General features: G+C 38.8%; 2 protein-coding genes across 12 annotated transcripts in view; one reads left to right on the top strand and one right to left on the bottom strand.

Moving 5' to 3' along the window:
- Window positions 1-16,847, top strand: part of FNBP1L (formin binding protein 1 like) — a 48,073-nt gene extending 31,226 nt beyond the window's left edge. For 3 of the 8 annotated variants that reach the window (XM_085511293.1, XM_015869951.3, XM_015869954.3), the window contains 11 exons: window positions 420-524; window positions 1,036-1,164; window positions 2,870-3,016; window positions 3,568-3,771; window positions 6,004-6,162; window positions 9,169-9,183; window positions 11,144-11,253; window positions 11,527-11,659; window positions 12,134-12,228; window positions 12,913-13,061; window positions 13,434-13,790. In XM_085511293.1, the coding sequence (XP_085367419.1) occupies window positions 420-524; window positions 1,036-1,164; window positions 2,870-3,016; window positions 3,568-3,771; window positions 6,004-6,162; window positions 9,169-9,183; window positions 11,144-11,253; window positions 11,527-11,659; window positions 12,134-12,228; window positions 12,913-13,061; window positions 13,434-13,612 (1,425 nt within the window). In that variant the 3' untranslated portion in view covers window positions 13,613-13,790. Of the gene's footprint in view, window positions 1-419; window positions 525-1,035; window positions 1,165-2,869; window positions 3,017-3,567; window positions 3,772-6,003; window positions 6,163-9,168; window positions 9,184-11,143; window positions 11,254-11,526; window positions 11,660-12,133; window positions 12,229-12,912; window positions 13,062-13,433; window positions 13,791-14,654 lie in introns of those variants that run through there. The other 5 variants (XM_085511292.1, XM_085511295.1, XM_085511291.1 and 2 more) reach the window with 3 other exon arrangements.
- A 442-nt stretch (window positions 16,848-17,289) lies between these two features.
- BCAR3 (BCAR3 adaptor protein, NSP family member) overlaps window positions 17,290-27,687 on the bottom strand; it is a 47,303-nt gene continuing 36,905 nt past the window's right edge. For all 4 annotated transcript variants that reach the window (XM_015869941.3, XM_085511289.1, XM_085511288.1 and 1 more), the window contains exons 5-12: window positions 26,994-27,436; window positions 26,562-26,662; window positions 23,337-23,977; window positions 21,470-21,585; window positions 20,138-20,309; window positions 19,861-19,972; window positions 18,862-19,071; window positions 17,290-18,194 (exon numbers count right to left, since the gene is read on the bottom strand). In XM_015869941.3, the coding sequence (XP_015725427.2) occupies window positions 18,007-18,194; window positions 18,862-19,071; window positions 19,861-19,972; window positions 20,138-20,309; window positions 21,470-21,585; window positions 23,337-23,977; window positions 26,562-26,662; window positions 26,994-27,436 (1,983 nt within the window). In that variant the 3' untranslated portion in view covers window positions 17,290-18,006. The remainder of the gene's footprint in view (window positions 18,195-18,861; window positions 19,072-19,860; window positions 19,973-20,137; window positions 20,310-21,469; window positions 21,586-23,336; window positions 23,978-26,561; window positions 26,663-26,993; window positions 27,437-27,687) is intronic.

The following is a 27,687-nucleotide window of genomic DNA, read 5'->3' as shown; positions in this document are numbered from 1 at the left end:
GCAACACTCAAATTGCGTTCCAATGTGTTTGTAGTTCACTGCTAAAAAGAACATTAAAAATCTCTTGTAAACAGCCAGTGTGAACATAAAACCTTGGTATTTAAAACGGACGCATTAACCTCCGTTGCCTGACTTTGCTCTAACGCAGAAGAGTAGTACTCAAACTATCTGCTACCTCTTCCTCTTTACAATTACTGATTTCCCAAGCTGCAACAGTTTTTTCACAAGTTACTTTGAAAGCAGACAGAATTATTGAATGTCAGGTATACTAAATAATGTTAACGGTGTATTTACTTAAATAAAGGCACCCAGGGAATTTAAGGTCTTAAAGGGAAGCTTTGATATTTAAAATTCAGAGTTGCTGTACAAAATTAAGATGGGATGTAGCTGATGAAGCACTAAGTTTGTGGCTTTTGTAGAGTAAAAAGAAATTTGAGAGAGAATGCAGAGAGGCAGAGAAGGCACAGCAAAGCTATGAAAGACTGGACAATGACACTAATGCGACAAAGGCTGATGTTGAAAAGGTAAGAGCAGTGCCATCTTTGTTTTTTGCTTTCTCTTTATTATCTTCGTGTATTTATCATACTGGAACAACATCCTTCATATAAGTTATGTATAAAATATGCTTGCTTATTGTGTGCAAAATCAAAGGGTAAAATGTAAATGTACATGGAGTATGCTCCATCATTCTTGAGATGATGCTGAATCAGTTTTCTTCCTTCAGTAGGCAAACTCACTGGTATTTGGTATTGTATAGTATGTATGTAGTCTAGTTCATTCTCTTATGTTTTTTGTATATGTATTTAAGCAGTGTGGCTAAGGGAGCTTAAATAACTGCTACTTACTCTCTGTGTAACAACTCAGGTCTCTAGGCTGTCTGTATAAATTAAGGCTCACATTCTTTTTATTGTAAAGATATGTGTGTTGACGATTGTTTTGATCGCTATTTTACATAGTGGTAAAATGAATTATAATACTGCCATGTATCACTGAAAAGCTCAAGACGTGTTTGAACCAACCACACTTTCTTACTAGGCTAAGCAGCAGTTAAACCTGCGTACACACATGGCTGATGAAAACAAAAATGAATATGCTGCACAACTACAGAATTTTAATGGCGAGCAACACAAACACTACTACATTGTCATTCCTCAGATTTACAAGGTAAAATAATTAATGAAGTATGTATGACTGGTGGTTTTTAAAGGAGAAAGTAGAATTCAAAATGTCCAACTTCTCTTTTTTAGTACAATAGTAGATAATTTTATGAAGAAATTGACATAATATCATACAGTTGACATTTATTAAAAGAGTTTCTGTTTTCAGTAATTATGCTTAGAGTTGCACTGGAAATACTTTGTTCTTTTTTTCTGTGAAGGTTTTATAAGATTTGAAATACTAATGGAACAGAACATTTAAGATAAAATTTTGAACATCTGTATGAGAGCAAATGTGAAAGCAATCATTCATGCAAAGTTTGATCACTAGTTCTGTATTTTTTCACGCATTGACTCAAAGAGATGTAGGGAAGCACATAACTAACAGTGACAGCGTGGTTTAATGTGTCTCATGTAGCAGGTTTGTACTGGGTAGATCTGGAGGCAGAAGTGCTCCCCCACACCCAAGCGGTCATTGCTTCAGCAGAGTTACAGGCAATGCACAGAATTCCCTAAAATATCACAGATGTGTGGAGTACATGGAGTGTGGAAGTGGAAGGAAAGTAAAAATGTTGACTTCAAATGAAGGTGTATCAGTTTCAGAATGTTTGATGGCTGATTGAGGAATTTTATAATATTTTAACTGGTAAGCAGTACTATAGAAAATCTGGCATTAACACCGATGGAATAATTGCAACGAAGTCCCAGGAGGAACAGTGTTGTCCCATTTTGCTAGTGTTGGAATGGCTTCTGTCTTATAAAAGTCTCCAGCATAAGCAGAAAGTTGGCTCCTACTTTCTCCTGGGATGATGTTTTCTCAATTATTTCCTTGCAAGTGTTTACTAAGTTTGCACGGAGCACCTGGGGTGTTTAGCAGGTCTAAGGTTGTTGCTTTGTTTCACTGATGAAATTAGACACTACTTGAGATATCTGCCTTTGTTAGAATAGATACAGGAAAGATCCATCTTCTTAACCCGTTCTTGATGACCTGTTTATGTATTTACTGCCTATTGTTTCCTTCTCTTTATTTGCCATGTTAATTTAGGTGAAAGGTTATGGGCTGTTATCTTACTAGTATTTCTCTTTAATTTGTGATTTTCTGTTGTGTTCTAGTAGACTTTATTTTACAGATCTTCTATAATGGTAATCTTTTTTTCTTTATTTTCTTGCACACTTGTGAAGGAAATGGTTTGTATTTGAAAGAGAAAATTTAAATGTGTATGATTTTAATATTTTGAACCTTTCATATTTTTTGTTAACTGTAGGTATTTATTAGAGAGGATAAAAGTAAATGCAGAGCTACAGAAGATGAGATTTCTACTAGCAGAGAGGTTGTTTGGAAGGGGAACAGTGAGGAGATACAGAAAACAGTAGAATTTCATCACTACAGTTCCCACTTTTGCCTGAACATTTTGTAACCAAGCAGGAGGCTGTAGGCACTTTGCACAGGCTTTAAAAATAAGCAATAAAAAGTTCAGTCCTCCTGACACTGATTTATAAATTAAAAAATACAAACTCTTTGATTTCTGTTACGGGCATCTCAAATCCATGTCTGACAGGACTCCCTTTTTTAACAGTTGAATTAGGCTCTGTTTTGTTTGGTAACTGAAAATACGGGGAAGGCACAGAAATTCCATACTGCGCTGTGGTGACCACAGTAACTGCAGACATCAGGGTTATAAGTGTTTGTTTATCTTTCCTTCTGCCTGCAGCAACTTCAAGAAATGGATGAAAGGAGGACTATCAAACTTAGCGAGTGTTACAAAGGCTTTGCTGACTCCGAGCGCAAGGTTATTCCAATCATCTCTAAATGTTTAGAGGGGATGATCCTTGCAGCAAAATCAGTTGATGAGCATAGGGTAAGTAGAACTGAGCTACTTAGGAAATGCATATTAGAAACTGAATTGATATGTGGAGAGTGGGAGAGAAAAGGACTTAATCCTGTGTATTTATATATGTTTTCAATTACTTGCCATAAAAGTGTTAGTCTAAATGATTGCTTCCTGTATTACTGGTATTTGTTCTCTCTCTTCATATTTTATTGTTTGTTCTGAAGATGTTTAACATCATATATGATTTTGGACGTGTTGTTTTGCATATCCTGAAACATTCTCTGGTACGTGACATTAACTTGGATGAAGTCTAAAAAGATGGAGTCTAATTTGGGTATAAACCATTGCTCTGCCTTAAATCAATGAGAACCTGGGAACTGTTTGCTGGGTTTTGCTGAGGGGGGAAAAAAAAGGAGCATACTTTATCTTCAGTCCAAAAGCCTGTGTTTTGTGTCCTGTGTGTTTGCCACCTCCACATCTTTGCACTTGAAGGGAAAATTTATGTTGTTGTGTTTCTCTTTTCTGCTCTCTCAATGACTGCTTGATTTTCTTTTTAAACTCACTCATGTCCTGTTCAGGACTCCCAGCTGGTGATAGACTGCTTCAAATCTGGTTTTGAACCTCCTGGAGATTTTCCATTTGAAGACTACAGTCAGAATATTTACAGAACTATCTCTGATGGAACCATCAGTACACCAAAGCAGGAAGGAATGAGAATTGATTCAAAAACTACAGTGGGCAAAGCGAAAGGAAAGCTGTGGCTATTTGGAAAAAAACCAAAGGTAACAATTCTGAAATTACTGTTTGGAAAATTAAAATGTAAAGATTTAGAGTCCATTGGGAATAGCAATGGTTTGTTTTAATTCCCCTTGTCCTCCACTGTGTTTTGATCACGTACCGTTTGAGTAAGGTTGGGTGCTTTTATAATATTAAAAATGAGGTTTTTGTGGAAGGAAGTTTTCCTGTTCTCCTAGTGATCTGTGTCCAGTCATGGGTTTTACTTGTTATTTGATGTTCTACATAGGTTGAAATACAGTAAACAAAAGTAGCTTCCAACTTCTCTAATTTTTCTGAGTTGCTGTAAAGACTTTCTGTGATTTCATAGAAAAAATGCTGATTTTGAATGTAAAAATAAGCAAAAGAAATCAAGGGGGTGTGTTTTGTGCTTTGGAATCAGGCAGGCTTCAGATCACTAATACTACAAAAAGCAACCTCCCTTAAAACATCACGTTTTATCTCTGTTTATCAGCAGGAATAGTGCATTTCTTTAATTTAATGCACTAGTTTTGAAAACATTAAAACAGAGTAACTAGCTGATCAAACATACTCCATGCAGGTGAATATCTCAGAGCAAATGTAACTATGGAAAAGGTAAAAATATGCCCATGCTTAAGAAAAGATTGAAAGCAGGTACATAGTTGAATTTTATGCTAGGATTTTAGCTAGTATTAGAGCCTGTGAGTGAGTCTTTTTAATGATTCCCCTGGAGTTCAGTGAGATTATTTTAATGCTCCAAATTGGTTTCTGCCACACTAGAAAGCGATTTGTACAACTTGTGAGGGCTGGGATTTATTTTCCAGTTGACAGTATTCCAAGCAAGCAGATCTTTGCAGAAAAGGTTCAGCTGACTCTTTTTCTCTTCCTCAATATGTTATGTGTAACTGCAGCTGTGTTAAAATGAAAACTGATTCTTTACCTTTCATGCATTATAATTTATGACTGATAGTAGTTTATCATTTCAGCACGTTACCATCTTTATTGCGTTTGGCTGCAGTCATGACTACCAGTTTGGTAATAAGCCCTCTATCCAAGAATTTTGCATGTGTGCTCATGCACATACTTACTCCCTTCCACAGACAGTAAAACAGGGACCATCTAAAGGTGCTTCTGGTCTGGATGCTTCCTGTAGATATCAGATACTCTGTAGCATGATGACAGCTGAAGAAAGCTGCCAGGACTATTTCCCTACTCTTTCTTTTCCCCAGTTTGCTCACTTCATAGAGGTGACTACGAGTGCTACATCCCATTTCCTATCAGGAGTCACAGATACACAGATATGTGTAAATTCCACATATTCTTCCTTAAGTACCTGGAATAAATGGAAGATTATGTTCAGTTTTTATTTTTGGGCAGGATGGGGAGGGATTATATCAGAATATATATTTTGTATAAACAGTATGTTATTTTTAATATTTCCAATAAGAATATAAATGTGTAACGTTATTAAAGTGTTTCAAAATATTAGCTAATAGAAAACCAAAGCAAAAGTACTAATTTACTGTATTTGAGGTATTTGTGGTGGCATTTGGGCCTTCATTTAGCTTGAACTGTGGCTGGTTTTGACTTCTTTGTGTATGTTTACCTATTTTTTGATGTTGTCAGACAGAAAAGCCTTTGGGAAAGGGAAATGAATTATGTAGCAATGAAAATGGAAAGATGGGAATAGGCAAAAGCATTGAGAGCAGGGCAGGCAAACACAATGTCAAGAACTGTTGAAAAGGGGAGGAAGGAAGCAGGGCAGGTTCTAGCGATGGTGTTGGTTAGGGATGCTGTGCAGCCATTCTGCAAGTCCAGTTTGATAACAGAGGTCTCACAGACCTCTTTCTTGGTCATTCTCCAAGTACGTACACACTAGTTCTATTTCTAACTTACCTGGTCAGGTGCATCAAACTGTAGGAAGAAAATGTGAGCACAGTTGCACAAATTTCCCGAATGACCATAACTAAAGTTGGACAAAGCAGAACTTCCTGCTCTAACAGAACAGAGAAACATGTTTGGAATCTTTTTAACATCTTAGGAAAGTTGAGTCTTGAACTTTAAGTATTCCTCTGTCTCTGGAGATTAATTTGTGACAGCAACCTTTTAAGAGCCGCACAGCGACAGCATAAACGTGTCTGTGAAACGATAAAGGTGTTTGTGATAGATGGAAATTTTGCTTTTATAAGACAGAATTTTCATTTTAAAATCACTTTGAACATTTGGCTTATTTGTTGCTTTCTTTATTTCCACATTAGCCACAGTCCCCACCCCTAACCCCTACTAGTTTATACACATCCAGTACTCCTAATGGGTCCCAGTATCCCATATTCTCCATTGAACCAGTGCATTATTGCATGAGTGACATAAAAACAGGGAAGCCCAGAATTCCTTCTTTCAGAAGCCTCAAAAGAGGGGTAAGTTGGATAAAAAGTTGAAATGCATGATGGGCTATGAACAGTGTGTTTGTGATGTGGCTTTTCTAATGCTCTTCACCCTCATTATAAGGCTTACTCTTTTCTAAGTAATACTGAGCTGTAAGGTCGCTTTTAGGATGCCATGATGGTTGTTGGTTTGTGGGTTTTTTTCATACTATACAGACCTCGCCAACAGATTAAAAAAAATAATACAAACTCTTGTAATAACATTCCATACGCTTGTGCCTAAAATAAAGGTGTTATAAAGAGGGTGCTCAGCATGTGTTTGATACCTTTTTTCATTGTTGTTCACATTCACAAATGTTTTCCTACCATCATATAACATATTTTTGCAGTACTACATCACAAGGTATAAATGGTAACCATAAAAAAAAGCTCATGGATCATCACTTTATTCTCTGACTTCTAATGAAGTAACTGTAGTTAATGTCCAGAAAGAACTGAGAATGGAGAAGTTTAGTTTATGTTTTGTGCCTCAGATGTTTGAGCACACAGTGTTGGCAGATTCTGCAGTCCTCATGTTCTGAAAGATTACCCTCTTAATGTCGTAATTAACAAATTATTTGTCTTTGGCCGAGATACTTTGAGGTAAAGGTATTGAAAACTACAACCAGTTCTACTTTCCGAGATTTATCAGTTCATTTATCAATTATTAGTGGCACATTCTGCAAATAGAATTTGTGTGGAAGATGACAGAATTGTTAAGTGGTTTCTTAGCAACATTTACAGTACAAGTGATAAATGTATGGGTGCTTTCCTGTTAGTTCAGTGAAATAGAAGCTGCCCAGTTTGCGTGTTTTCAGATGCTTAGTGATCTTTATAATGAGATAATTGGATGTATCTGATTATATTTAATTATATTTAATTCATGATTTTCTCATATTTGAAAACAAAATCAGCTGGCTAGCTCATGTGCATTAAGAATGGCTGCTTGTAACATGGAGATCAAAGTACAATGTAGTATTGCAGTAAAGTTAATGATTTAGAGGCTCCCTTGATATCATTCAGAAATGAGTTATACTTTAATGTACTTCCTTTAAATCACGTGGCATCTTACATCAGGCCCCCAGATATTTTGTAGGTAGTGATGAAGGGAAGCTTTTCCTTTTATTTTCTGAATTCTCATCATCTGTTTTGGTTGTGAAGATTCCTTCCTTACCTACTCAGTGAGTAAATGAATTGAAGTTGCTGAAGTAGCAAAGATCTTTATTAACCGCCACCTTTTTGTTTGTCATTGGATACATCAAGTCCTCACAAATTGACGCCTTATAATCTTAGTAGTTCTAGAATTTGTTACTGAAGCAAAAGGTAATTTCCTAACAACTAAAAACAGCCCGTGGAAAACAAAAGTGTTTTAGTTCTGTACTCCTAATAATATATTGTGTTGTAAAATGGAATGAACTTAACATAGAACAGTATTCTGTGAAGTTACTAGGGATCGCTGCTGTCATCCAGTGTGGATTGTCTCAATTATCCCACAGTATCAAATACTTTGAAATTTCTAAGCCTTCCAGATGAGCATTTTGTTTTATGTAGTTTGAAATACCTTGCAAACATTTTAAGACCTTGCGTTTTGAACATCTTTAAATGTGTACTGTAATTTTAATAGATGTTACATCACTGTCCACTTATATCTTTGTAATACTTTCTGCTCAGCTCCTAATACAAAGTGCTGTGTTTTCCATGGTTTTGTGCCCAGAAATCTATGTCCCAGTAGTACTGACAGGCAGAATTTTCAAATGATACTTTAATTTGCTTTAAGATTTATCCATGAGTGAAGATCAGGTAATAAGCATATTGGTTATGCTGTTTTTTATGCCCCACGTGTCATTTGAAGCACTAGAGATCACAAAACGAAGTTGTTCTCTTTCCGTGCTTCGTGCATTAGGATTCTTCCTGCCATCTGCTGTGCAGAGGATGTAGTGTACAGCAGCTGAAGTTCTCAGTCTGTACAAAATAAGCAGGCTAGGGGAAAAGTCCGAGGTATAGGCACGCCTCCTTTTCATTAATACATTTATTCCATGCAGCTTATTATTTCCAAAATCTTAGCATTTCCATTTACTTACAAGGTCTTTCCTCAGTGCTGCTCGATCCATAAATGGTTGTGTTGTGAACAGTGATACATAAACCTTGTTCTGTATTTTCTTGGGAGGCTCTTTGTAGAGAGAGAAAGTAGTTTATTTTGCAGCCATTTTATACCTGTGGACTTTGTTGAGGTTTCTGCCATGGTATTCTTGGGAAGTATGTTCACATTTTTCTTATTGCTAGAAATTCTAATTGTCAGCAGTTGTATCAAGGTATCTGTCTGTCTCCTAAGTTGCTGAGCCGTTCTCTGGAAAGGCTTGTAAAAGGTCATGGAAAGCATAGCGAATGTGAAAGCAAAGCCATGACACCTGGGATTCTGTTTATTTCCTTCTTCCAGATTGAATAAGTAAAACATTGTAGGGTAGCAATGCTGACCCAAATGTTTGTTTACAAAAAGTAAAATCATTAACTTGAAAAAGGTCTTTGTTTAGTGTAGCTTTCTGTGATAGTAAGGTGAAAATTACCCTTGCGAAGGTGATAGGAGTGGATTGCTGTAAATAAATTCTTTGCATATGGCTGTTCAGTACTTCATCATCATCAAATTCTGCTGTTTTGTGCAGTGTTGGCTGTGTGCTGTTTCTTCTCCCACAATAAAAGCTTGTTAAGTGTATTATTTAAACACTCAAATCCAAAACTAAAGAAGTTGTTCTATAATTCTGTAAGTTAAACTGCCTATTCTCATCTACTGATCCTTTTCAATTGGTCGTGCTTAACACAAAAGTGCATTCCTGATTATTGTCTTTTGCTGTTCTCGTGCTCGTAGTAGAATGTATTTTTATAGTTAGAAATATTAGTATTTAATACTTTAAAGATACATTTTTAGGCATTAATCATCTTTGTAACTGGTCGTTACATGTGAGTAATTTCCCGTTTCTTTCTGTTTTCAAATGAACTGTGCAGTGGTCGGTGAAGATGGTAAGCCCGTGTGCTGATCTGTCTGCTGTACTTCTGCTAAGATAGCATGAATTAATCTCCTGAAAGTGTTTCCATATCATAACTGCTTTAAGTCAGGCACTGGAATACATCTTCCGACTTTTCCACTCTCATACACAGTCATGTTCTTAATCATCCACATGCTTAATGTGAGATAATGAGACTTGTGATCTGTCTGCAATTTAGTCTGTGATTTTGGAACTGAAAGGTTGGCCAGTATTCATCAGGTGGTGATGGAAATACTCAGTGCTTTCTCTGTATCAGAAATCATTTTTAAAGCAGCATAAAATAAGTATACATAAAAATTACAAGACTTGTTTGAAAGAGGAATAGTGAATATTGCACAACTCATGCACTTGAATTTAACCTGACGTTTACAGTGGAGACGATCCTTTATGTTTAGGAGTATTAGAAAGCTTTTTTATTAAATGAAAAATGTCCCTTAATTAATACTGTAACTTTGAAGAGTAAGTCAGTAAAATTCACATGAATAACTGTGCTCCTCTGAATTATTACTCACTGCTTTTAACTAATTGACCTGTAAGGAACAGTGATACAAAGGGCATGATTATCTGCTTTTCTGTAGTGTGTAGAAGCACCTGGAAGCCTTTTTGTTTTCTCAGAACAAAACTTTTGCTTTGTTTTTGAAACACCACACTTTGATTCTTTTTTTTTTTTTTTTTTTCTTTAATGGAGCCATGTATTTCCATCTTAAAAAGCAGAGAGATCAGGATTTTACAAGTGGAGAAGAACCAAGAAGTTGAGGGGCAAGAAGATCCCCCATCTTATGTGGGGGAATCTACGAACTTGGATCTGCAGCTGAACCTAAGGCTGCTTGTGTCAAAATCTTGACAATGACATTTGTCAGGCTGCTGCTTGTCAAAAGAAATGCTGTCCAGCTCATTTTACGTCTGTGAGGTTTTCTGTAATGGCAGGCAGGTTTTCTTGACCTAGAAATACTTGTAAGAAAGTATTGTAACTTTGTTATCAGTATGTGTACAGTATTCCTTCTTAAAAACCATTATAGGTGTCTCACACTCGAGGAGGAAAGCTGGCACATCAAATTCACATGATAGGTAAAAATCTCCCCCCATTCTTTATTACAGGCCAGTACTACCACACTATTTATACTTTTAGCATGAGCTTGCATTCAAACCTTTGCAAATTTGGGCTCATAACAATACTTGGCCTTAAGCTTAAGAAAAAAAAAAAGAAAGAAAATCATTTGAAATCAGCAGGCTTTTTTCCCCTCCCTTGAACTGTTCTTGTTTGTAATTAACAAAGTTCCTTGGAATATATGAGCAAGTTTTGTCTGATTGTATAAATTCTACGCATTGTGAACTGGTTTTACTTGAGGTAAAATGTGTCAGAACTTTAAGTCTAATTGAGATTCTTTTAATATGTTTTCTAGCAAGATTGATGAACTTCTGAAATAAAATTCTATTAATATTTGGAACAAAGGTCCAAATGGCAGTGTTCTTCTTTTGACAGCATCCAAGTAGCCACTGAAAAACACAGCCAATGGAAGCATTCTATTATATACATGCTGTTAGTACCATATACACATCTTAGATTTTTTTCTTCTGACTGAAATAAACGTTCAGTAAGTAATGCTGGTTTTGCTAAATCTGCACTGGGGCAGTGGCTAAAATAGGGAGTTTTGTGGCTCAGCTTTTTAGAGTAATTAGTGCTTAATCTACAAATTATTAATTGCAACACCAAGCCAGCTGTTACAGAAGGTAGAAAGAACCTTGAATGAGTGATTACAGGATAGCACCAAAACCACATTAATTCTGTTGTGCTCTTTTATAAAGAGCTGTGTGTCAAGTAGAGTTCTAAGAAGGTCCATCTTGCTTCCAGTGAACACCGTCCATGTGTGGATATGTCAGTTCAACTGTCTAGATGTGTGTGCTACCTGTGTTAATCCTATTTATGTTTTCAGGGCCCTGCAATGGAAGATTTCAGCCACCTTCCTCCAGAACAACGACGCAAGAAACTTCAGCAGAGAATTGATGAACTCAACAGAGAACTACAGAAGGAAACCGACCAAAAGTGAGTGCATCATGGTTCTCTTTGTCTGTTTCAAGTCCTATGCTGTAGCCAAAAACTTGAAAAAATAGGAGTAAGCTATTCTAAGCTATTAAAAGCATTTTAAATTGATTATTTGCTATATGTAGATTCTGCTTCCGTACAGTATCTTTGCTTAGTATCCGTGAACCCTAATCACAGGCTAAGATTTCAAACACAAACATTATTTTTGCTTTAAGGAACCAGTACATATGTATATAATTTTTATAATTATTGTGGGGTTTTCTGTGTTGTTAGAGATGCCCTCATCAAGATGAGAGATGTCTATGAAAAAAATCCCCAGATGGGTGATCCAAGCAGTTTACAGCCAAAATTAGCTGAGACAATGAGCAACATGGACCGTCTTCGGATGGAAATACACAAGAATGAGGTTAGCATTGAAAACATTTTCTTACAAAATGTACATGAATGGTAATGTTGTACTTTACCTTATGGGTTACGTGTGTACCAGCCATGAAACTACTTGATTAAACCAAATTCTCCCAATAGAATTTTCTGTGGGGTTGCCCTATTTTCAGGAATGTTAGTCTAGCTGGAATTCCGTGTACTTTAGCATAGATGCAAGATGTTGAGAAGAATTTATGAATGAATTGCCCTGCAAATCATAAGTGGTTACAGATTTTTGTTCTCACTTTACACTAGCATGGGGCATAGGCTAGGCAGAGGGGATTAGGCTCATGCTTTGTATAAAATGATGTCAGGATTCAGTGGTGAATACAGTCTTCCTGTGGCCATACACTGACAGCTGACGGTTTGCAATTAAGTGCAGTTGTAAAATTGCAGCTGCTGGTTTAGAATCAGACTTTGTCTTGATACCAATATTTGTCTTTTTTATTTCTTCCAGGCCTGGCTCTCTGAAGTTGAAGGAAAAGTAGCAGCCAGAACTGACAGGAGACACAGCAGTGATATCAACCACCTTGTAACGCAGGGCAGAGAGAGGTTACTATTCTGTCTCTACCGCTTTTTTATGTCTATGCTAGAATCAGTATATCTCTCTGATAGTTAATAGAAGGTAATAGATTGCTCCTTATCCTCTGAAAGTTTATGCCCTTCCAAAGGGTAATCTTACTAATTCTAAATTCTATAGGGCGCTGAGATCATCATGGTAATGTAGAAAAATTGGGAGTTGAATTGTAACACCTGCTCATAGTACCTTTTAATGCTGTCTTCTTCCATTATATTACACTGACCTCTTTTCCATGTTTTGCAAAGACAGGTATGTCAGATTTCTTTGGTTTTGTAAGAGAATTTGGTCCAAGCCTTTGTTGGATCAAAACACTTTCAGAAGATTGCTTCCAGAGCTGTTAACACACCTTCCCAAAGAAACAGCTGTGGTATCACAGTATCACAGTCTGGTGCGGGTTGGAAGGAACCTTAGAGATCATCGAGTCCAACCCCCGGGATTCGAGTCTCCTGTGTAGCAGAGCGGCACTTCTTCCACTTGCACCACAGAGGGGATTCAAACCTGGGTCTCCAGTGTTGCAACGTGACATTCCTACCACTGCACCACTGGAGGTGCCCCAAGCAGCTGCGTGTCTTGCGCTTTCCTATGGTGTGTGTATGTTCACAGTTTCAGAGCTGAGAACTCTGGAAAGTCCTCATGCTGCGATCATTGCATTACAGCCCTGAAGGGAGTTACACAGATGATGCAAATCAGGAAGTCCGAGGCCCACCACAGCAGCATGCACATCCAAATGAGTTTGACGATGAGTTTGAAGATGATGATCCATTACCAGCTATAGGACACTGCAAAGCAATATATCCTTTTGATGGTAAGATTAGCAACATATACTGTGGGGTTGCTTGGCTGAAAGATAATTTGACTGTGGGGTATGGATTTTTTGCTGCAGAGAAGACAGGTAAAATAATGTAAACTTTTATGAGCAGTTAGTTGCTTATAAGAGCAGTGGAAAGAAAAATAATTTTAATTCATAAGCACTACTTCTGTGCTGCTTTAACGGAAAAGTCAGCACAGCTTTGGCAAATATTCAGCTATAGAGACTGGAGTAGGTTTTTGTCTGTCAGCCTGGCTGACCATCTGTTTGCTTGCAGATTTTTGATACTTCCTGTTTATTTGTAATCTGGAAACTGCATTCTGAGAAAAAGACTTGAAATTCTGTCTTCTTTGCCTTCTTTTTTCCCAGGTCATAATGAAGGCACTCTAGCAATGAAAGAAGGGGAAATTTTGTACATTATTGAGGAGGACAAAGGAGATGGGTGGACAAGAGCTCGAAGACAAAATGGAGAGGAAGGCTATGTACCAACATCTTATATAGATGTAACGCTAGAGAAAAACAGCAAAGGTGCAGTAACCTATATCTAACAGTAAATTGGCTACTTACAAGTGTACGTTCTCCATTGAAAATAGTGGAAAAATAGTAAGTCTGGCAGGTTCGTGGAAAGTATTAGAATAACAGAAGCCAGGAATTGACTATTGTTTGCAATGTGAATTTGCTGTAGCTTTTCTAGAGATAACAGCATTAAATTGGTCTGTAATTCTGGCTAATGCTTTCTGCTTTGTTTCACTGATACAATGTTCCTGCTCTACAAAAGCACAAAATCCAATTCAGCTATAAAATGGAGAAAGACCAGGATTCCTGCTTGTTCTGTAGGATACTTTGTCTTTATAGAGAATTGAAAAATTATTTAAGTTTTGAAGACGTCTGAGATAGACTGTTCACTTGCCTTACTTAAAACTGTATGCTTAAACAAGTGTTTTATCCCCTACTAACTGAATTCAGTTACTGAAAATTATTAATTTCCTTCCTTAGCAAATACTTGGCATCTTTCACTTCTTAAACAGGAAGATCTTTTCTGAATCAAAAAGCTCAACAAAATTATTCAGGAAGAAACAGTATGATTAGAAAGGACAGAAGGTCCACTGACCTGCCGCTCCTCCCCTTTCTGTAGTTCTCATGTAGAATGTTGTGTATTGGACACAACTGCTTTGTTTTAACTATAGACAACTTGAACCAAAGACCCCCACCAACAACAAAAACTACATTTAATTAATTCTTGGTGTTTTACTCAATTTTAACCTCCTTTACTCCTGAAAAGGGAATGATTTTAGATTCTTAATCTGTGCCTGGAAGCTGTCTTTGAATTGTATCATGTTTAGTTTGAAATCCAGGGTTTTTTTAATTAATTTAATTCCCCTCATTGTTAAATCACTGAGGCTTGGAAACTGCGATGCACTACTTGATTTCTTCTAGAAACTATTGCTTGTGTTTCTAATGTGAATTTATGAGAGTAATACAAGGCTAGTTTATAGCCACTGAGAATGGCCTGTTAGAACTGAGCACGCTTCCCTGTCTTCTAAAGGCCTTCAGTAACTTTGTTCTTTTCTTTTTCCTCTTGGACTGCAGGTTCCTGAAGCGGGTTTCTGAGAAAATGGGCGAGATCTTGAAGGAGGTTACATGCAGCTGCTTGGGGCGGGGGGTGGGAGGGAGGTGTTAGACTGGGATGCCCATTGAACAAGGGGAAAAGCTAGTTGCATGAATGCATGCAGACATACATTTAGTCACTAACGTTCTTAGCATTTCCATACGTAATTAAGGATGTAATACAAATTCTTAAATTTGTGCAGGAAATAGCATTCCATTACCAGAGTAAAAAGGCAGCTCTTCCTAAAACTGCATTATTTTCATTGTCATAGGTGGGCAGAGAGCCCCAAACTATAATTTAGCTTGTGCTACATTCTGGTTGGTTCAGTTATACTCTTTCCAACTCATTTTAAATAGCAGTCATTTAGAACCGTGTCAGCTACCAGTCTGCTTGCACCACCTCCATGCTCGCCCTTAACCTCCTCTTGCATGCCTAGGACAGTCAGGCATGTCTGCATAACACTTGTTTGACATCATTGCTTCTCTTATTTTGTAACAAATCATTCTCTTTAAATTACCTTCAGTACTAGAGTTTCATCCAGTATCCATGTATGCTGCTATAACTTTTCCACTGCAACCATCATTACATTCCAGTTTTTAGCATAACTGGTAAGAGACCGTATTTATGTTATGTTGATTCGGGGAAGTGATACATCCCAGCTCTAACCTACAATGCAGTCAAGAGCAACTTCTAGACCTGTGGACCATCGTCAGCACTTCAGTAACCTACTGTCAGCACTGGAAACCTGGAACACCACCAGAGAGGTTCACCACTGCGAGCTAATGACTATTTCCAGAAGTCAACCACTTGCCATTCTACCGCTGCCTTAAACTATAGTGCCTAAATCTGTTGTTGCCAACACTACCACTTACAGTATCTCACAAAGGGCTTTGCGTCTCAGCTCTTTCCACAGTGCTGCAGCTGCTGAGGTAGACATGGTAGGTGTTTTGTCGAGCTCTACTTTACAGGATACATGGTGCATCATGAATTTTATACATTGGGATGTGTATCTCTTACTTTGATTTTAATATTTTTAAAACTATTTTTATGGAAACTGTCTCTTAGTTTTTTGACTATGAAGTTCCATTTTTAATTAAATTACCACAGTGCTAGTCCGTTTCTAGGTGATGCTTCATTGTATGGACCAGTTGAAATTTGAGTGATACTTCGTAATGATCTATGTGCACTTTTACTTGTAAACAATTGAAATTTGGATATGTTTATACGTGTAAATATAGTTGTCTGCAGTGCCCCTGTTGCTTACATCGTCTTGCCTCCCATTTGTGGTTCTATTAATACATACATCATATCTGATCTATTAGGGTGATAAGAATTAGATTAGAGATTTTGGGTGGGGTGGGGGGCGAATATTTGCATCAAACAAAGCTTGTCAACCCAGCCAACTGCTGTTTGGGAAATAATAATCAAAACATCCTGTTTTTCCGGAGTCTGAAGCAATATTTGGATGCAGAAGTGCTGGATTCTTTTTAATTTCAGTGTTATTAGGAAGTGTACTACCAGTAAAACTGAATTTGAGTGATTTGTGTGGAGGTCTATTCATTTTATACCACTATTACACAGCTTGACCTAGTGTATGATGGGGGCTATTAAATGCTAAAGTTTAGATTTTTGGAGCTTGTATACAGGTTATTTATATTATAATGTGACAATACTCAATACTGACAAAACTATTTACGTAGGTTTTTTGTTTTTTTAAATAGTACTTTTTTCATTTTAAAGCTAGAGGAAAGGAAGAAATGTGATCTGTGTACTTTCTGCTAATGGGCCTGTGGTTTGCCTGGCTAACAGCCGTCAGGTCAGTAACGACACTTCCTGGGAAAGGACTGAATGTTCTTTTTACACTACTGTTTGTTTTCCTCAAACCAGGATTTGCTTCCCTTGAAGGCAGGTTGCTTTCAGTAGGGATAGCGCAACTTGTGGGAGGGTTATTAAGCATAGGAAAAAATGCATCTGTCCTTGCATAGCTAGTTATAAATCACTTATTCTGAAATTCTGAATGTGAGTTGTCTAAAAGACTTGCCTTTTCCAGTAATTCTTAATCTTCTTTTTGTGCACAATGTTGATTTCCTAAATGTTAAATGCTTTGTTTAAAGTTAGTGTTCTCTGTTGAGAATATTTTCATGGAATAAAAAATCTTTTCATGGTTTAAAAAATTAGCTTCAACCTTTTTCTTAAGATTGACAGGGAGACTTGGCAGCACGATGACGTAAACAGGAGCTCTGTTACCTCGCGGTGTGGTTGTAGAATCTCTGCGATGATTGTAGATGGAGGGGAAGTGATTGCTACCATCCTGGTACTGGTTGGTTTGCTCATTTGCCTTCTTACCCTATTCCAGTACTTTTGAATGCTGTAACATTACACTCCAGAAACAGGCTTATTTACAGTGAACAAATGCAACTCTGTAACTAGAATTCTTGTCTAAGTATTTATACCATCTCTGAGAATGCTTATACATCACATCTGTACATGTACATGACAATATAAAGAATGCTTCAGCAGCAGATACTCTATTAACACTGTGCACTGATTATATATGAAAAGTACTGACAAGTAAAACTCTTCATCCAAGAAAAAAAAATACAAGTAAAGTACTGGTTATTGTGATCCACCTCAGAATGCAAAGTAAGTTTTAATATATATATGCACTCACCTTTACTCGTATATGAAAGCATTTTAATTATCTAGGTTGTTTGTTCTTGCCATTTCATCATTCATTTGGTGGCAGCAGAGCTGTCCAGCCTCCAGCAAAAGTTAAAGTGCTACACATGCTGATTGGAAAAAAACTATGAACTGTCCCAACACATTCACAACTGATTTTCATTGCTAAAGTGAAATTTGAGCCTTCTTGCAGTCACAGATCATTTCTTCAACTATAATATGCAAATTATTTTGCATAAAGATATACTTTAATGCACAATTCTGTACATAGTGTTTTATACCCAGTTAAGGAGTATTATACAACCCATATAGTTAATCTGTCACTTTATTTACACTATTTGCTTCATTTAAATATAATTATGATGCAAATGCCCCTATTCTTAGGCATTATCAAAATTTATAACCTTACAGAAATACAGAAAGCTACAGAAGTACTTTACAGTGATGACCTACCTGCATAAAGGGATCATTAAAAGTTGTAGTGACATAGGAAATAAATAATTTGCTGTAGAAGTCAGTAGTTCTAAAACAAGTGTGCATTGTGCAATTAGAAGTTCTAAACATCTCGTGAAATGCAAGAAGTTTGTGCAGTATCAAATTACTGAAAGCAAGCTACAGTTATTTCAAGTGTATCTCTTCATAGTGTTTACAGTCTTAGATACTTAATTGTTCCACCTGCTTCACTGGAGGAGGTTCCAGTTTTCGGGAAAGTGCGGATAAAATCTGGCTGAACTTCTCGTATCTTTCGCTCTGATTAACTTCTGCTCCTTTGCTGCCCCAGAGCAATCTCATTTGAAATTCTGTCTTGAAGATTTCACTCATCTCTTCATCAGGCTGAAAACCTATAGCGAGTAAAAAGAATCCCACAGCATCACCATCGAGCAAGTTTTTTACTTGGAAGAATTGCCTCTTAAATTGCATTCCCTGCAAATAAGAGAAGCTTTAGTCTGCTCTGTTTCTTTTGCACAATTGTTCTAACAAGCTAGAAAAACAATGAGAAATTTCAGCGTGTTACATTCTAGTAGCACTGGGATGGCCGCAGGTATGCTGGGATAAGCTCTCCTTTGCTCAATTCAATTGTGAGTACAGTCATATGAAACTAATTAATTACTGATGTGTACTTTTCTTCCCCCTCTCAACTTTTTCACTGCAATCTTAAATTATGAAAGTCACATTACTAACAAACTGCTCCTTTCTAGCTGCAAGCAGTCAAGAGCTTTGTTTTGCATCTTAGTCTCCTGGTAAAGAATCTCACTACAGTAGATGGCGTTTTATTTCCAAAACTCAGTGCACATTTTAATTGTACAGGAAGCAATGAGTTTTCCTTGATTCTTCCTGTACTTACATTCAGCTAGTGAGTTTCCTGCAGGACCTTTTCTTCTATATCAGCTCCCATGAAAGCTGAGAATAATTTATTGCAGTGACTGTTCCTTTCACTTAAGATCCTTTTCTTCTGACATAATGCACAAGTTCTGTTAATATGCAGTTTCTCCTGCAGATGCTCCCTACCTTCCAGCATCCGTTGTGCAGTCAAGCTGTACAGTTCTGCATTCTGTGCTATCTGACGAGCTGCGGTCAAGTGCTTGAACATTATTTCACAGCTTTGGTCAGTGCTTTCCCACAGATCCATCCCTTCAAAAATGACAGCTTGTCGCTCCATCAAGGTAACAAGAGGCGTCAGCAGAGGCAGTGTTAGGTTCTGTGGAATGCTGACCATCTCTAGAACAGAGGAGAACAAACCACATCATTCAGTTAACATTTTCATGTCTAAGTATTGTAAATGCAGTATTATTTTTTCTAAATCAGAAACTGGCATTTGTCTTGAATCTTATAAAAGTAGCATCTCACCTCTGATATATTCTGTCCTGCCAGTTTCTAGTAAGTTGCTTGGCCTGGGGGAAAGGGCCAAGATAAGATAAACCACAGCAAGTACTGTGGGACTAAAAAGTTTGCTATCTCTGCTGGTTCTCTTAGCCACAGATGTACGGAGAAACATCTCTCTCCCTTGCACCCCTATGGAGATCAGAGCTGCTAAGAGCACCTGATGGAGCCATCAAAGCAATTATGTGGCTCTTACCCAAAGTTTATATTCCAAAATTCATCCCCTGATCCAGTAGGCAAAGCACACAGAAAACAGATCTGCCCAAAGTAACTTTCCTTGTAGAGTGAGAGGGAGATTTCTATTCTCTGAGCCAAGATTTTGCACAGTTATTCACCTTGGTTTCTGCTCCTCTGCATTTTCCATAAAGAAAGAGGAGGGGCTGAGCAGACAATGTTATATTTTGCATGGATGCACACATACAATCACATACATGCTCATGTTTTGCTTGCACACTGCTTCCTTCTCTTTCACTGTTTTCACTGTTTTACTGCTTTACGTAGCCATTTTAAATGTATGATACACAGCTGTCAAAACAGCAGCTTATCTCCTTCCACAGGCAAGTGGCAGTGGTAGAGTTAAAAAGCCAAACCAAACAGCATCAAATTCATGCTCACAATTCCACTCACCTTGACCTTCATGCAAAGCTTTGCTGAATGGCTTCAGCTGTTTTTCATACACGATGGCAGTCTGGGTGTAATGATGTCTTAAAGAGGTCCAGGTTTGTTCTAACCTGGTGACCTGTTCAAATGAAATTAGAGGATTACACACTCTTTACTCTAGCAAGTCACAGGAAAAACATGATGCCACTGCATCAGTTATCTTAAATGTACCAAATAACAACTTCACCTTTTGGAACGTAAAGAGAAAATTGATTTTTTTTTTTAAATTTTTTTTTTTTTTTACCTGTGGCATTTCCAGTGCTTTCATAATGGCAGAAAACGCATACAGATCCCCCAGTGAGTCCTTCAGCTCCACTGCGACTTGGATGATCTTGTTTAATGTTGCGGCTCTGTCTTCCAGATTTCCTGTGCAGCCCAAGATATCCACAGCTATTCCTATTGCCATGGTGTTGTGCCTGCAAGTTAAACAATTTATAATAAATAAGTAGAAATATATAATAAAAATAATAAAGTGAAAAATTTATATTGCTAGTTACCAATTATGAATACATTATGACATACATCAGAGAAGATCAACTCAGGTATATTTCAGTATCACTTGCTCTTTACAGCATCTTTGTATGAAGAGCTGTAACACCATTATATAGAATATTTAGGGTTTTTTTGAGTTCTAATACATTTTCTTCAGTACTATTAATTACTGGGCAGCCAGATCTGTGGTGCTCCGTTCAGGGAAGACAAAGCCTGGGCAGCACCCTGTCAGTGTTGTAGAATGTATGTCAGCTGCCAGTCCCACTCAGCATCAGGCACACAGAGCATGACTGCCTGAACCAGCCAAAGGAGTCGCTTTTCTGTTTTACTTCACTTGCAAATAGGACATGAGCTGTCAATAGCTGGAAATCAGAGAGAGGTCAGTAATGCATTATGGCATGCTAGCTGGCTGGCTGAATATCCCTAAAGTTTTGAACATAAAATGTTGCTTGTGCAATGAATGACCAAACTCTTTGTGGATAACAGCCCCAGTTCTCATTGTCCTTCTGCACTCAAATCTTCAGGCCTTCCCCCTAAATTTCAGCAACCAAACTACTGAAATCTGAACCAGAGAAGCCAGACCAGGATAGAAGATCTGAAGTACTCCCCTTTAACTTGGGCAGTTCTTACAGAAAGCTTTGCTGATAAATAATAATAAAACCAACAACCACAAAAACACACATTCCACCTTTGCTAGTTCTTCTTTTGTTCTTTTCCCCACCTGCAAAAGGCAATTACCCTTATTCTCCACCAAAAAAACACTTATGTGGTCAGCTAAAATGTAGGTCCTCTGAACTCTCCTTAATAGGAGTGATTTTAAAAGATTAAAAAAGAGCTGAAATTTTTCAGCAGCTTTAGGATCCTGCTTTCCATAGCATCCAGCTCCCAGTATTACAAGCACAGAGCTGCCCTATGAACTCAAGCAGTTTACATTTGCAGACAGAAGCGATAAACTCTCTTCTGTACACACAAATTCAGAAAACATTCTTTGAGGAGATGCTGAGTACAGAGTAGCAATGGTAGCAATGCTCTGTCCTTTTCAGGGCCATCTAACTTGGAAATAAGGAGTAATAGGAACATTTACCTTTCAATGAGGTCCAGGCGCAACTGATGTCCATAAGGCAAAGTAATCAGTTCAAGACCGGAGTTCACTCCCATAATCCTCCTCATCTCTTCAGAAACTTCTAGTATTCTCGCCACCTGAAAAATGAAAAACCTGACCATGAATTTGGAAACTACTTACAAAACCCACAAACCTTCCCCATAGCGGCACTCCGGGTGACTTCTAGGACATAAACAGGAGTGCACGACAGTAGAATGCAGTAATCCAAGAACAGCTTCACTCATGCACAGCCACTGTCTCACACAAAAGACCAGCAAAAAAACTTTCTGCACAACGATTCCATCATAAAAAAACATAGAAGGTGTGACCAAAACACTCTTGTCAAACTATGCCCTCCAATTCCAGAAGGAGACCCATATGCGAGCTCCAAGAAATGTGCTCCCTTGACCTGATGCTTATCAGCACGGCACTGCTGTTTGGCCTTAAAGATTGCATTTGCTTGGCTTTCCTTATTTCTAAAAGGACAATGTTGCTCAGAATGCTTCAGATTACATCACAGGGTTCTCGTAAGGATTAACCAGTAGAAGGACACAAGGACTTCGGGGAGGACACCATGTTGAGTGCCTAATGAAATCAGTATGTGAAAACTGACCCTTGTTGATTTGCCCCTGGTTTTTAGGTATTAGCTAACGGTTATAATTAGCAACAATTACAAGCAAAACCAAATTAATATAACGTGAGGTTATCTGCTAGATGAAGGACTACACACTGACATGTTTACAAACCAATCTGCCTCTTACTTCTAATACACATATCATCAGTCTTTTTTGGTTATGAAAAGATAAAACCAATCTGTGCAGCAAACCTCACTGGTGCAATATGAAGCACCACAGAGAAACTTGTTTCGCTTCTGGAGAAGCAGGAATGACCCAGAGGCCCTGCTCACATGCAGATCACAATTACTTCACCAAGACTGCTCTCCAACACGCAGGTGGTAGACTCACTCCACCACTTAATGAAGAGGTGCTCCTTCCACAAATCCAAGTCTCTGTAGAACTGCAGATGTTGTTTAAAAGGAAAACTGATGCTACAAGGCCTATGATCCTCAGCCTTAACAGATCTCAGTACGAAGTGTGTCTGCTGGCCCAGGTAGCATGCCAGTCTCGTTGTGTCTTAACAGCTTTTACCAGTGTAACAGTATCCAACAAGTTACCCATGAATGACAGTCACTGGCTCTTAACTCCACCAGATGAAGGCAACAATACAGACTTCTCTTTGAGCACTAGCTAGTTACTGCTCCTGCTCCAATATACAACAATCTGAACATTTAAGACACTCCAACCCCTCCTTCACTAATTGTACATGTTCCCACGCTACCAGCTATTTCGCCTCCTTGGCCCCACTCCAGAGTTTACAGGATTTAAAATACAAAGGCTACCACTGGAAGAAGGCTTCAAAAGACAAGGCCTCCCCAGGAAAGCATCCTAGAAAGCTGCTGCCTTGCTCTGAATTAACATACTTGCCCCTACACCAAGTTTTTTATAAGTCACCGCATTTCCACAAAGTGGAAGCAACCACCACCAAGTGAGAGTCAGAGAACACACAGCAACTGATAAGAGATTAAAGAGATGCATGGAACACTGAGAATTTGAGTCTGAAGCCAAGGCTGATAGAAGACACCTTTAGTCCAAAGGGATTTTGGGACATTCTTGTTCTTCTAATAGACAAAATAATTAATAAATAAACAAAAGCAATTCACCCAAAAATTCCTCCAAGTGAGTCAGTGCATTTAATATGCTAGCTGCAAATCTACCCATTAATCTAATTCTTTGAAAAAAGTCTATACTTGCACAATATGAAGTATATATATATAAATTATTATTTTTACCTTGCAGTCCATTCTAAGAATATGCTGTGCAATAACCTTTGGGTTATTCTTGGTGAAAAGCTCCTTAATTTTTCTTAGCATCGATGTTTCCAAAGGCTTGTTTTCAGAAGGAAGTAGTTTGGATTCAAAATCATTTGGTTTAAAACTAGATGATGTCTCATAAAGTGGTGCAGAAAACACATTGTTTTCTTCAGCCATCTCAGTTGAAACATCTACAGGACCTGCAGAGTTCACTGTATGGTCATCATCCAGGATCAAATAACTTGTTTCAGAGTTCCTGAATGATTGTGCTCCCCTCTCCTTTTGTGTCAGATGCTCCACATAGCTGTTTTTCTGGCGTAAGTGTTGTTTTGTTGCTTCAGAATCTCTGGCAACACTTAGCTCACAATAGTGTCCTTCTGAGCTATGGGAAGCTATAGGAGAATCTGTGGTCTTCAGCAGGGATGCTTTGCTGGGTTTAGGTGGAGGCTTTGGATAGAGTTGGCTGTCTGATCCTCTAAGAGCTTCTCCTTCTTGTGAATCATAAGTGACTTTCTGAACAACTGTGGGGCTTAGAGAAGGTTCACTGCCTGTTCTAAATGCAGGTGAACTTGGGCAGGAGTCAGCATCTGCCTCAGGCAGTCGAGATGAATGTTTTGAACCTGCAGAAGAAAGCAAAAAAGTAAAAAAGAATCTCTTTTGTAGATATGTTAATTCAGAAGGCCAAAACACACAATTTCTGGTGCCTGTATCCCACAGTCTTTTCTTAACACTATTTCCTGAGGAAATTATTGTCTGAACATGCAAATTATTCACTCTTTAAATGTATATGAAGTTAAATTTTGAGGATTGAGCTAGCCAACAAATTCCATTCAATTGCTGATCCTCCCCAAATCCCAAGTACACAGAACAGCTGCACTGTGTTATTCTGTGGGAATGCTGACAAGAACTCCAGTCCCGGCTGCATACATAGGCTGTAATGTCAGAGCTGGATAGTCTCCATGGCTTGGAATAGGAGGTTTCTTTGTAACCTGATCTATGCTACAAAAACAGAAACTTCCAGCCACATCACATAACAGATGAGTCATTTCTGAGAATGATAAGTTTGAGATGAAAGAAAAGCTTTCCAAAGTCAAGCCCAAGCACACGGTAAGGTATAGAAGGAAGGAATTTCAGGGATGCTAACTTTATTTGTTGAATAGTAGCTGGTTTGAAGAGCTGGAGAAATGCAACCATCCATTTCTGTGCTGAATATTCATGTGTCATCCTATATTCATTGCATATGGAAAACTCAACATCCAATATCAGACATTTGGTGGAGGTAATAGCCGAGCCGCTTTCCATCATCTATCAGTGCTCCTTGTTGACTGGTGAGGTCCCACAAGACTGGAGGCTTGCCAACGTGACTCCCATTTACAAGAAAGGTTGGAAGGATCTGGGGAACTACAGGCCTGTTAGCCTGACCTCGGTGCCGGGGAAGGATATGGAACAGATTATCTTGAGGGATATCATGCGGCATGTGCAGAATGGCTGGGGGATCAGGCCTAGCCAACAAGGGTTCATGAAGGACAGGTCCTGTTTGACCAACCTGATCTCCTTTTATGATCTAGTGACCCATCTACTGGATGAGGGAAAGGCTGTTGATGTGGTCTACCGAGACTTCAGCAAAGCCTTTGACACTGTCTCCCACAGTATTCTCATGCAGAAGCTGGCAGCCCGTGGATTGGATGGGTGCACTCTTGGCTGGGTAAGGAGCTGGCTGGAGGGTCAGGCTCAGAGAGTGGTGGTGAATGGAGTTAAATCCAGCTGGTGACCGGTCATGAGTGGTGTTCCCCAGGGGTCGGTGCTGGGGCCTGTCCTCTTCAACATCTTTATCGATGACTTGGATGAGGGCATTGAGTGCACCCTCAGTAAGTTCGTGGATGACACCAAGTTGGCAGGGAGTGTGGATCTGCCTGGGGGTAGCAAGGCCCTGCAGAGGGATCTGGACTGGCTGGAGAGCTGGGCCAAAGCCAATGGGATGAGGTTCAACAAGACCAAATGCCGGGTTCTGCACTTTGGCCACAACAACCCCAGGCAGCGCTACAGGCTTGGGGCAGAGTGGCTGGAGGATTGTGTGGAGGAAACGGACCTAGGGGTACTGATTGATGCTCGGCTGAACATGAGCCAGCAGTGTGCCCGGGTGGCCAAGAAGGCCAACGGCATCCTGGCTTGCATCAAAAACAGTGCTACTAGCAGGAACAGGGAGGTAATTGTCCCCCTGTATTCGGCATTGGTGTGGCTGCACCTCGAGTACTGTGTTCAGTTTTGGGCCCCTCACTGCAAGAAAGACATTGAGGCCCTGGAACGTGTTCAGAGGAGGGCTACAAAGCTGGTGAGGGGTCTGGAGCACAGGCCTTACGAGGAGAGGCTGAGGGAGCTGGGATTGTTCAGCCTGGAGAAGAGGAGGCTCAGGGGAGACCTTATTGCTCTCTATAACTACCTGAAGGGAGGTTGTAGTGAGCTGGGGGTCGGCCTTTTCTCTCATGTAGACAGTGATAGAACTAGAGGGAATGGTTCCAAGCTGCGCCAGGGGAGATTCAGGCTGGACATTAGGAAATTTTACTTCTCGGAAAGGGTAGTCAGGCATTGAATGCACTGCCCAGGGAGGTGGTGGAGTCACCGTCCATGGGAGTGTTCAATAAATGTTTGGATGTTGTGCTGGGGGATATGATTTAGCTGGGAAGTACTGGTAATGGTTGGACTGGATGATCTTCTAGGTCTTTTCCAACCTTGACAATTCTGTGATTCCTAATTGGCAGGTCTCAGTGCATTTGCTGCTACCTACAGCAAAGCATTGTTACTGCTTGTTTCCAGTTGACTCTCAATTCATCCTACTATTAAACACAGAAGTACATCCTTTCTATCAAAATACATTCACACCATACAAAGTACTTAGTATCTTTTTTGTCTCACGTAGCATTCCCCCAATGAGCAGTTTAAATTGTAAGTTATCATATTCAAAAATGACTGGCAGCCTCAGAAGACAAGCACTAGAATTTGTGCAGATCACAACAGATGCATCAGTGGGAACTAAAGGACCTATTCCAATGACTGTACTTACAGTGCAAGCAGTGTATTATTACAGTAGTGGTAACTGTATACACAGTGCTCAGAACACTGAGCAGTCTCACTTTTGTCTGAAGCATAACAGATAATTAGGCACTCTCTGCTTCTACATGCAAAATGTATAATGACAAAACATACCTATCAGCAGATAGCTCTCCGACTGGTGAGTCTTAAGAGGGAATCTCTTGTCCAGAACGTGGTCCAGACTAGCTGGCTGGCTACCACTTTTTTCTTTGTTTCTAGGGTAGACAAAAATCCAAGCAAAAACAAATATACTCCATAATCTTAACACATATACCTAACAAAGAACACATTGTAACTAGAGCAAGGATCATTAGCTTTCTACTCAGGCAGCTTTTATGATTAAAAGATACTTCATGCTAGCATGACAGCAATTAAATGAGTTATAATATATGTGAGCTTCAGCATTTAGGAGCACTTTTGAATATTGAGAGTTCTTAATACAACATTGATCTGGACACTGCAATTAGTATCTGTTATCCCCCACCCACAGTAGGAGCTGATGGAGATACCTCATTTCACCCTTTGGGAACAGTAAAATTAAAGTACCTCAAAAGATTTCCTCTAGGTATGCTCTGCTCCTGGGACTGCATGCTGGATACACCAAGACTCAGTCTTTTTGTAGTTTCTGTTTTTCCTTTGGAGATGCTTTGCTCTTTTTGTCGGTCTGAAGTTACACCGTACTTTTCTTCCAGACACCTGAGAGGCACAGTCCTGTTGATAGGCTGAAAAATAATTGCTCCACTCTGTTTTGATATTGGTGTGCGATTCCCAACATAGTACCTAACTAAGCCGGGGATACTGTCAAAACTTTCAAGTTCAAACTGATATTGAACACGGCAATAGGCTTCACTTAATCTTACAACTGTTCTGTTGATTTTAAAGTGCTGAGGGGTATTCTTCCACTGACAGGTAAGAACGAAGTTCCCAGGACAGGAAAGAGAATCCCTAATCAGAAAATCTCCATCCCTCTGAACCAGCTCTTCTGCCACCTGTACGGAAAAAGATTACACAAAAAATACTGTTAGAATCAGGGAGCAAATACTTAAATACCAAATACCACCAAACTACACAATATCCTTAAACATACAACTGACTTTGGCTACTCTAGCAGGACAAAGTCAGAAAACATAAAGCAAAGCACATAGCATGGTAGAAAAAGCCTATCTCCAATTCTACAATCCCACAGCAAAGATCTGGAGGGGCTTCTTGGAAAACACCCAGCAACCAGAAGAACGTGTAC

This window comes from Coturnix japonica, chromosome 11, assembly GCF_054131305.1.
Source record: "Coturnix japonica strain WE chromosome 11, WE-NBRP24, whole genome shotgun sequence".
In the NCBI taxonomy this organism is placed as follows: Eukaryota; Metazoa; Chordata; class Aves; order Galliformes; family Phasianidae; genus Coturnix; species Coturnix japonica.
This window is presented reverse-complemented; position numbering and strand designations above follow the sequence as displayed.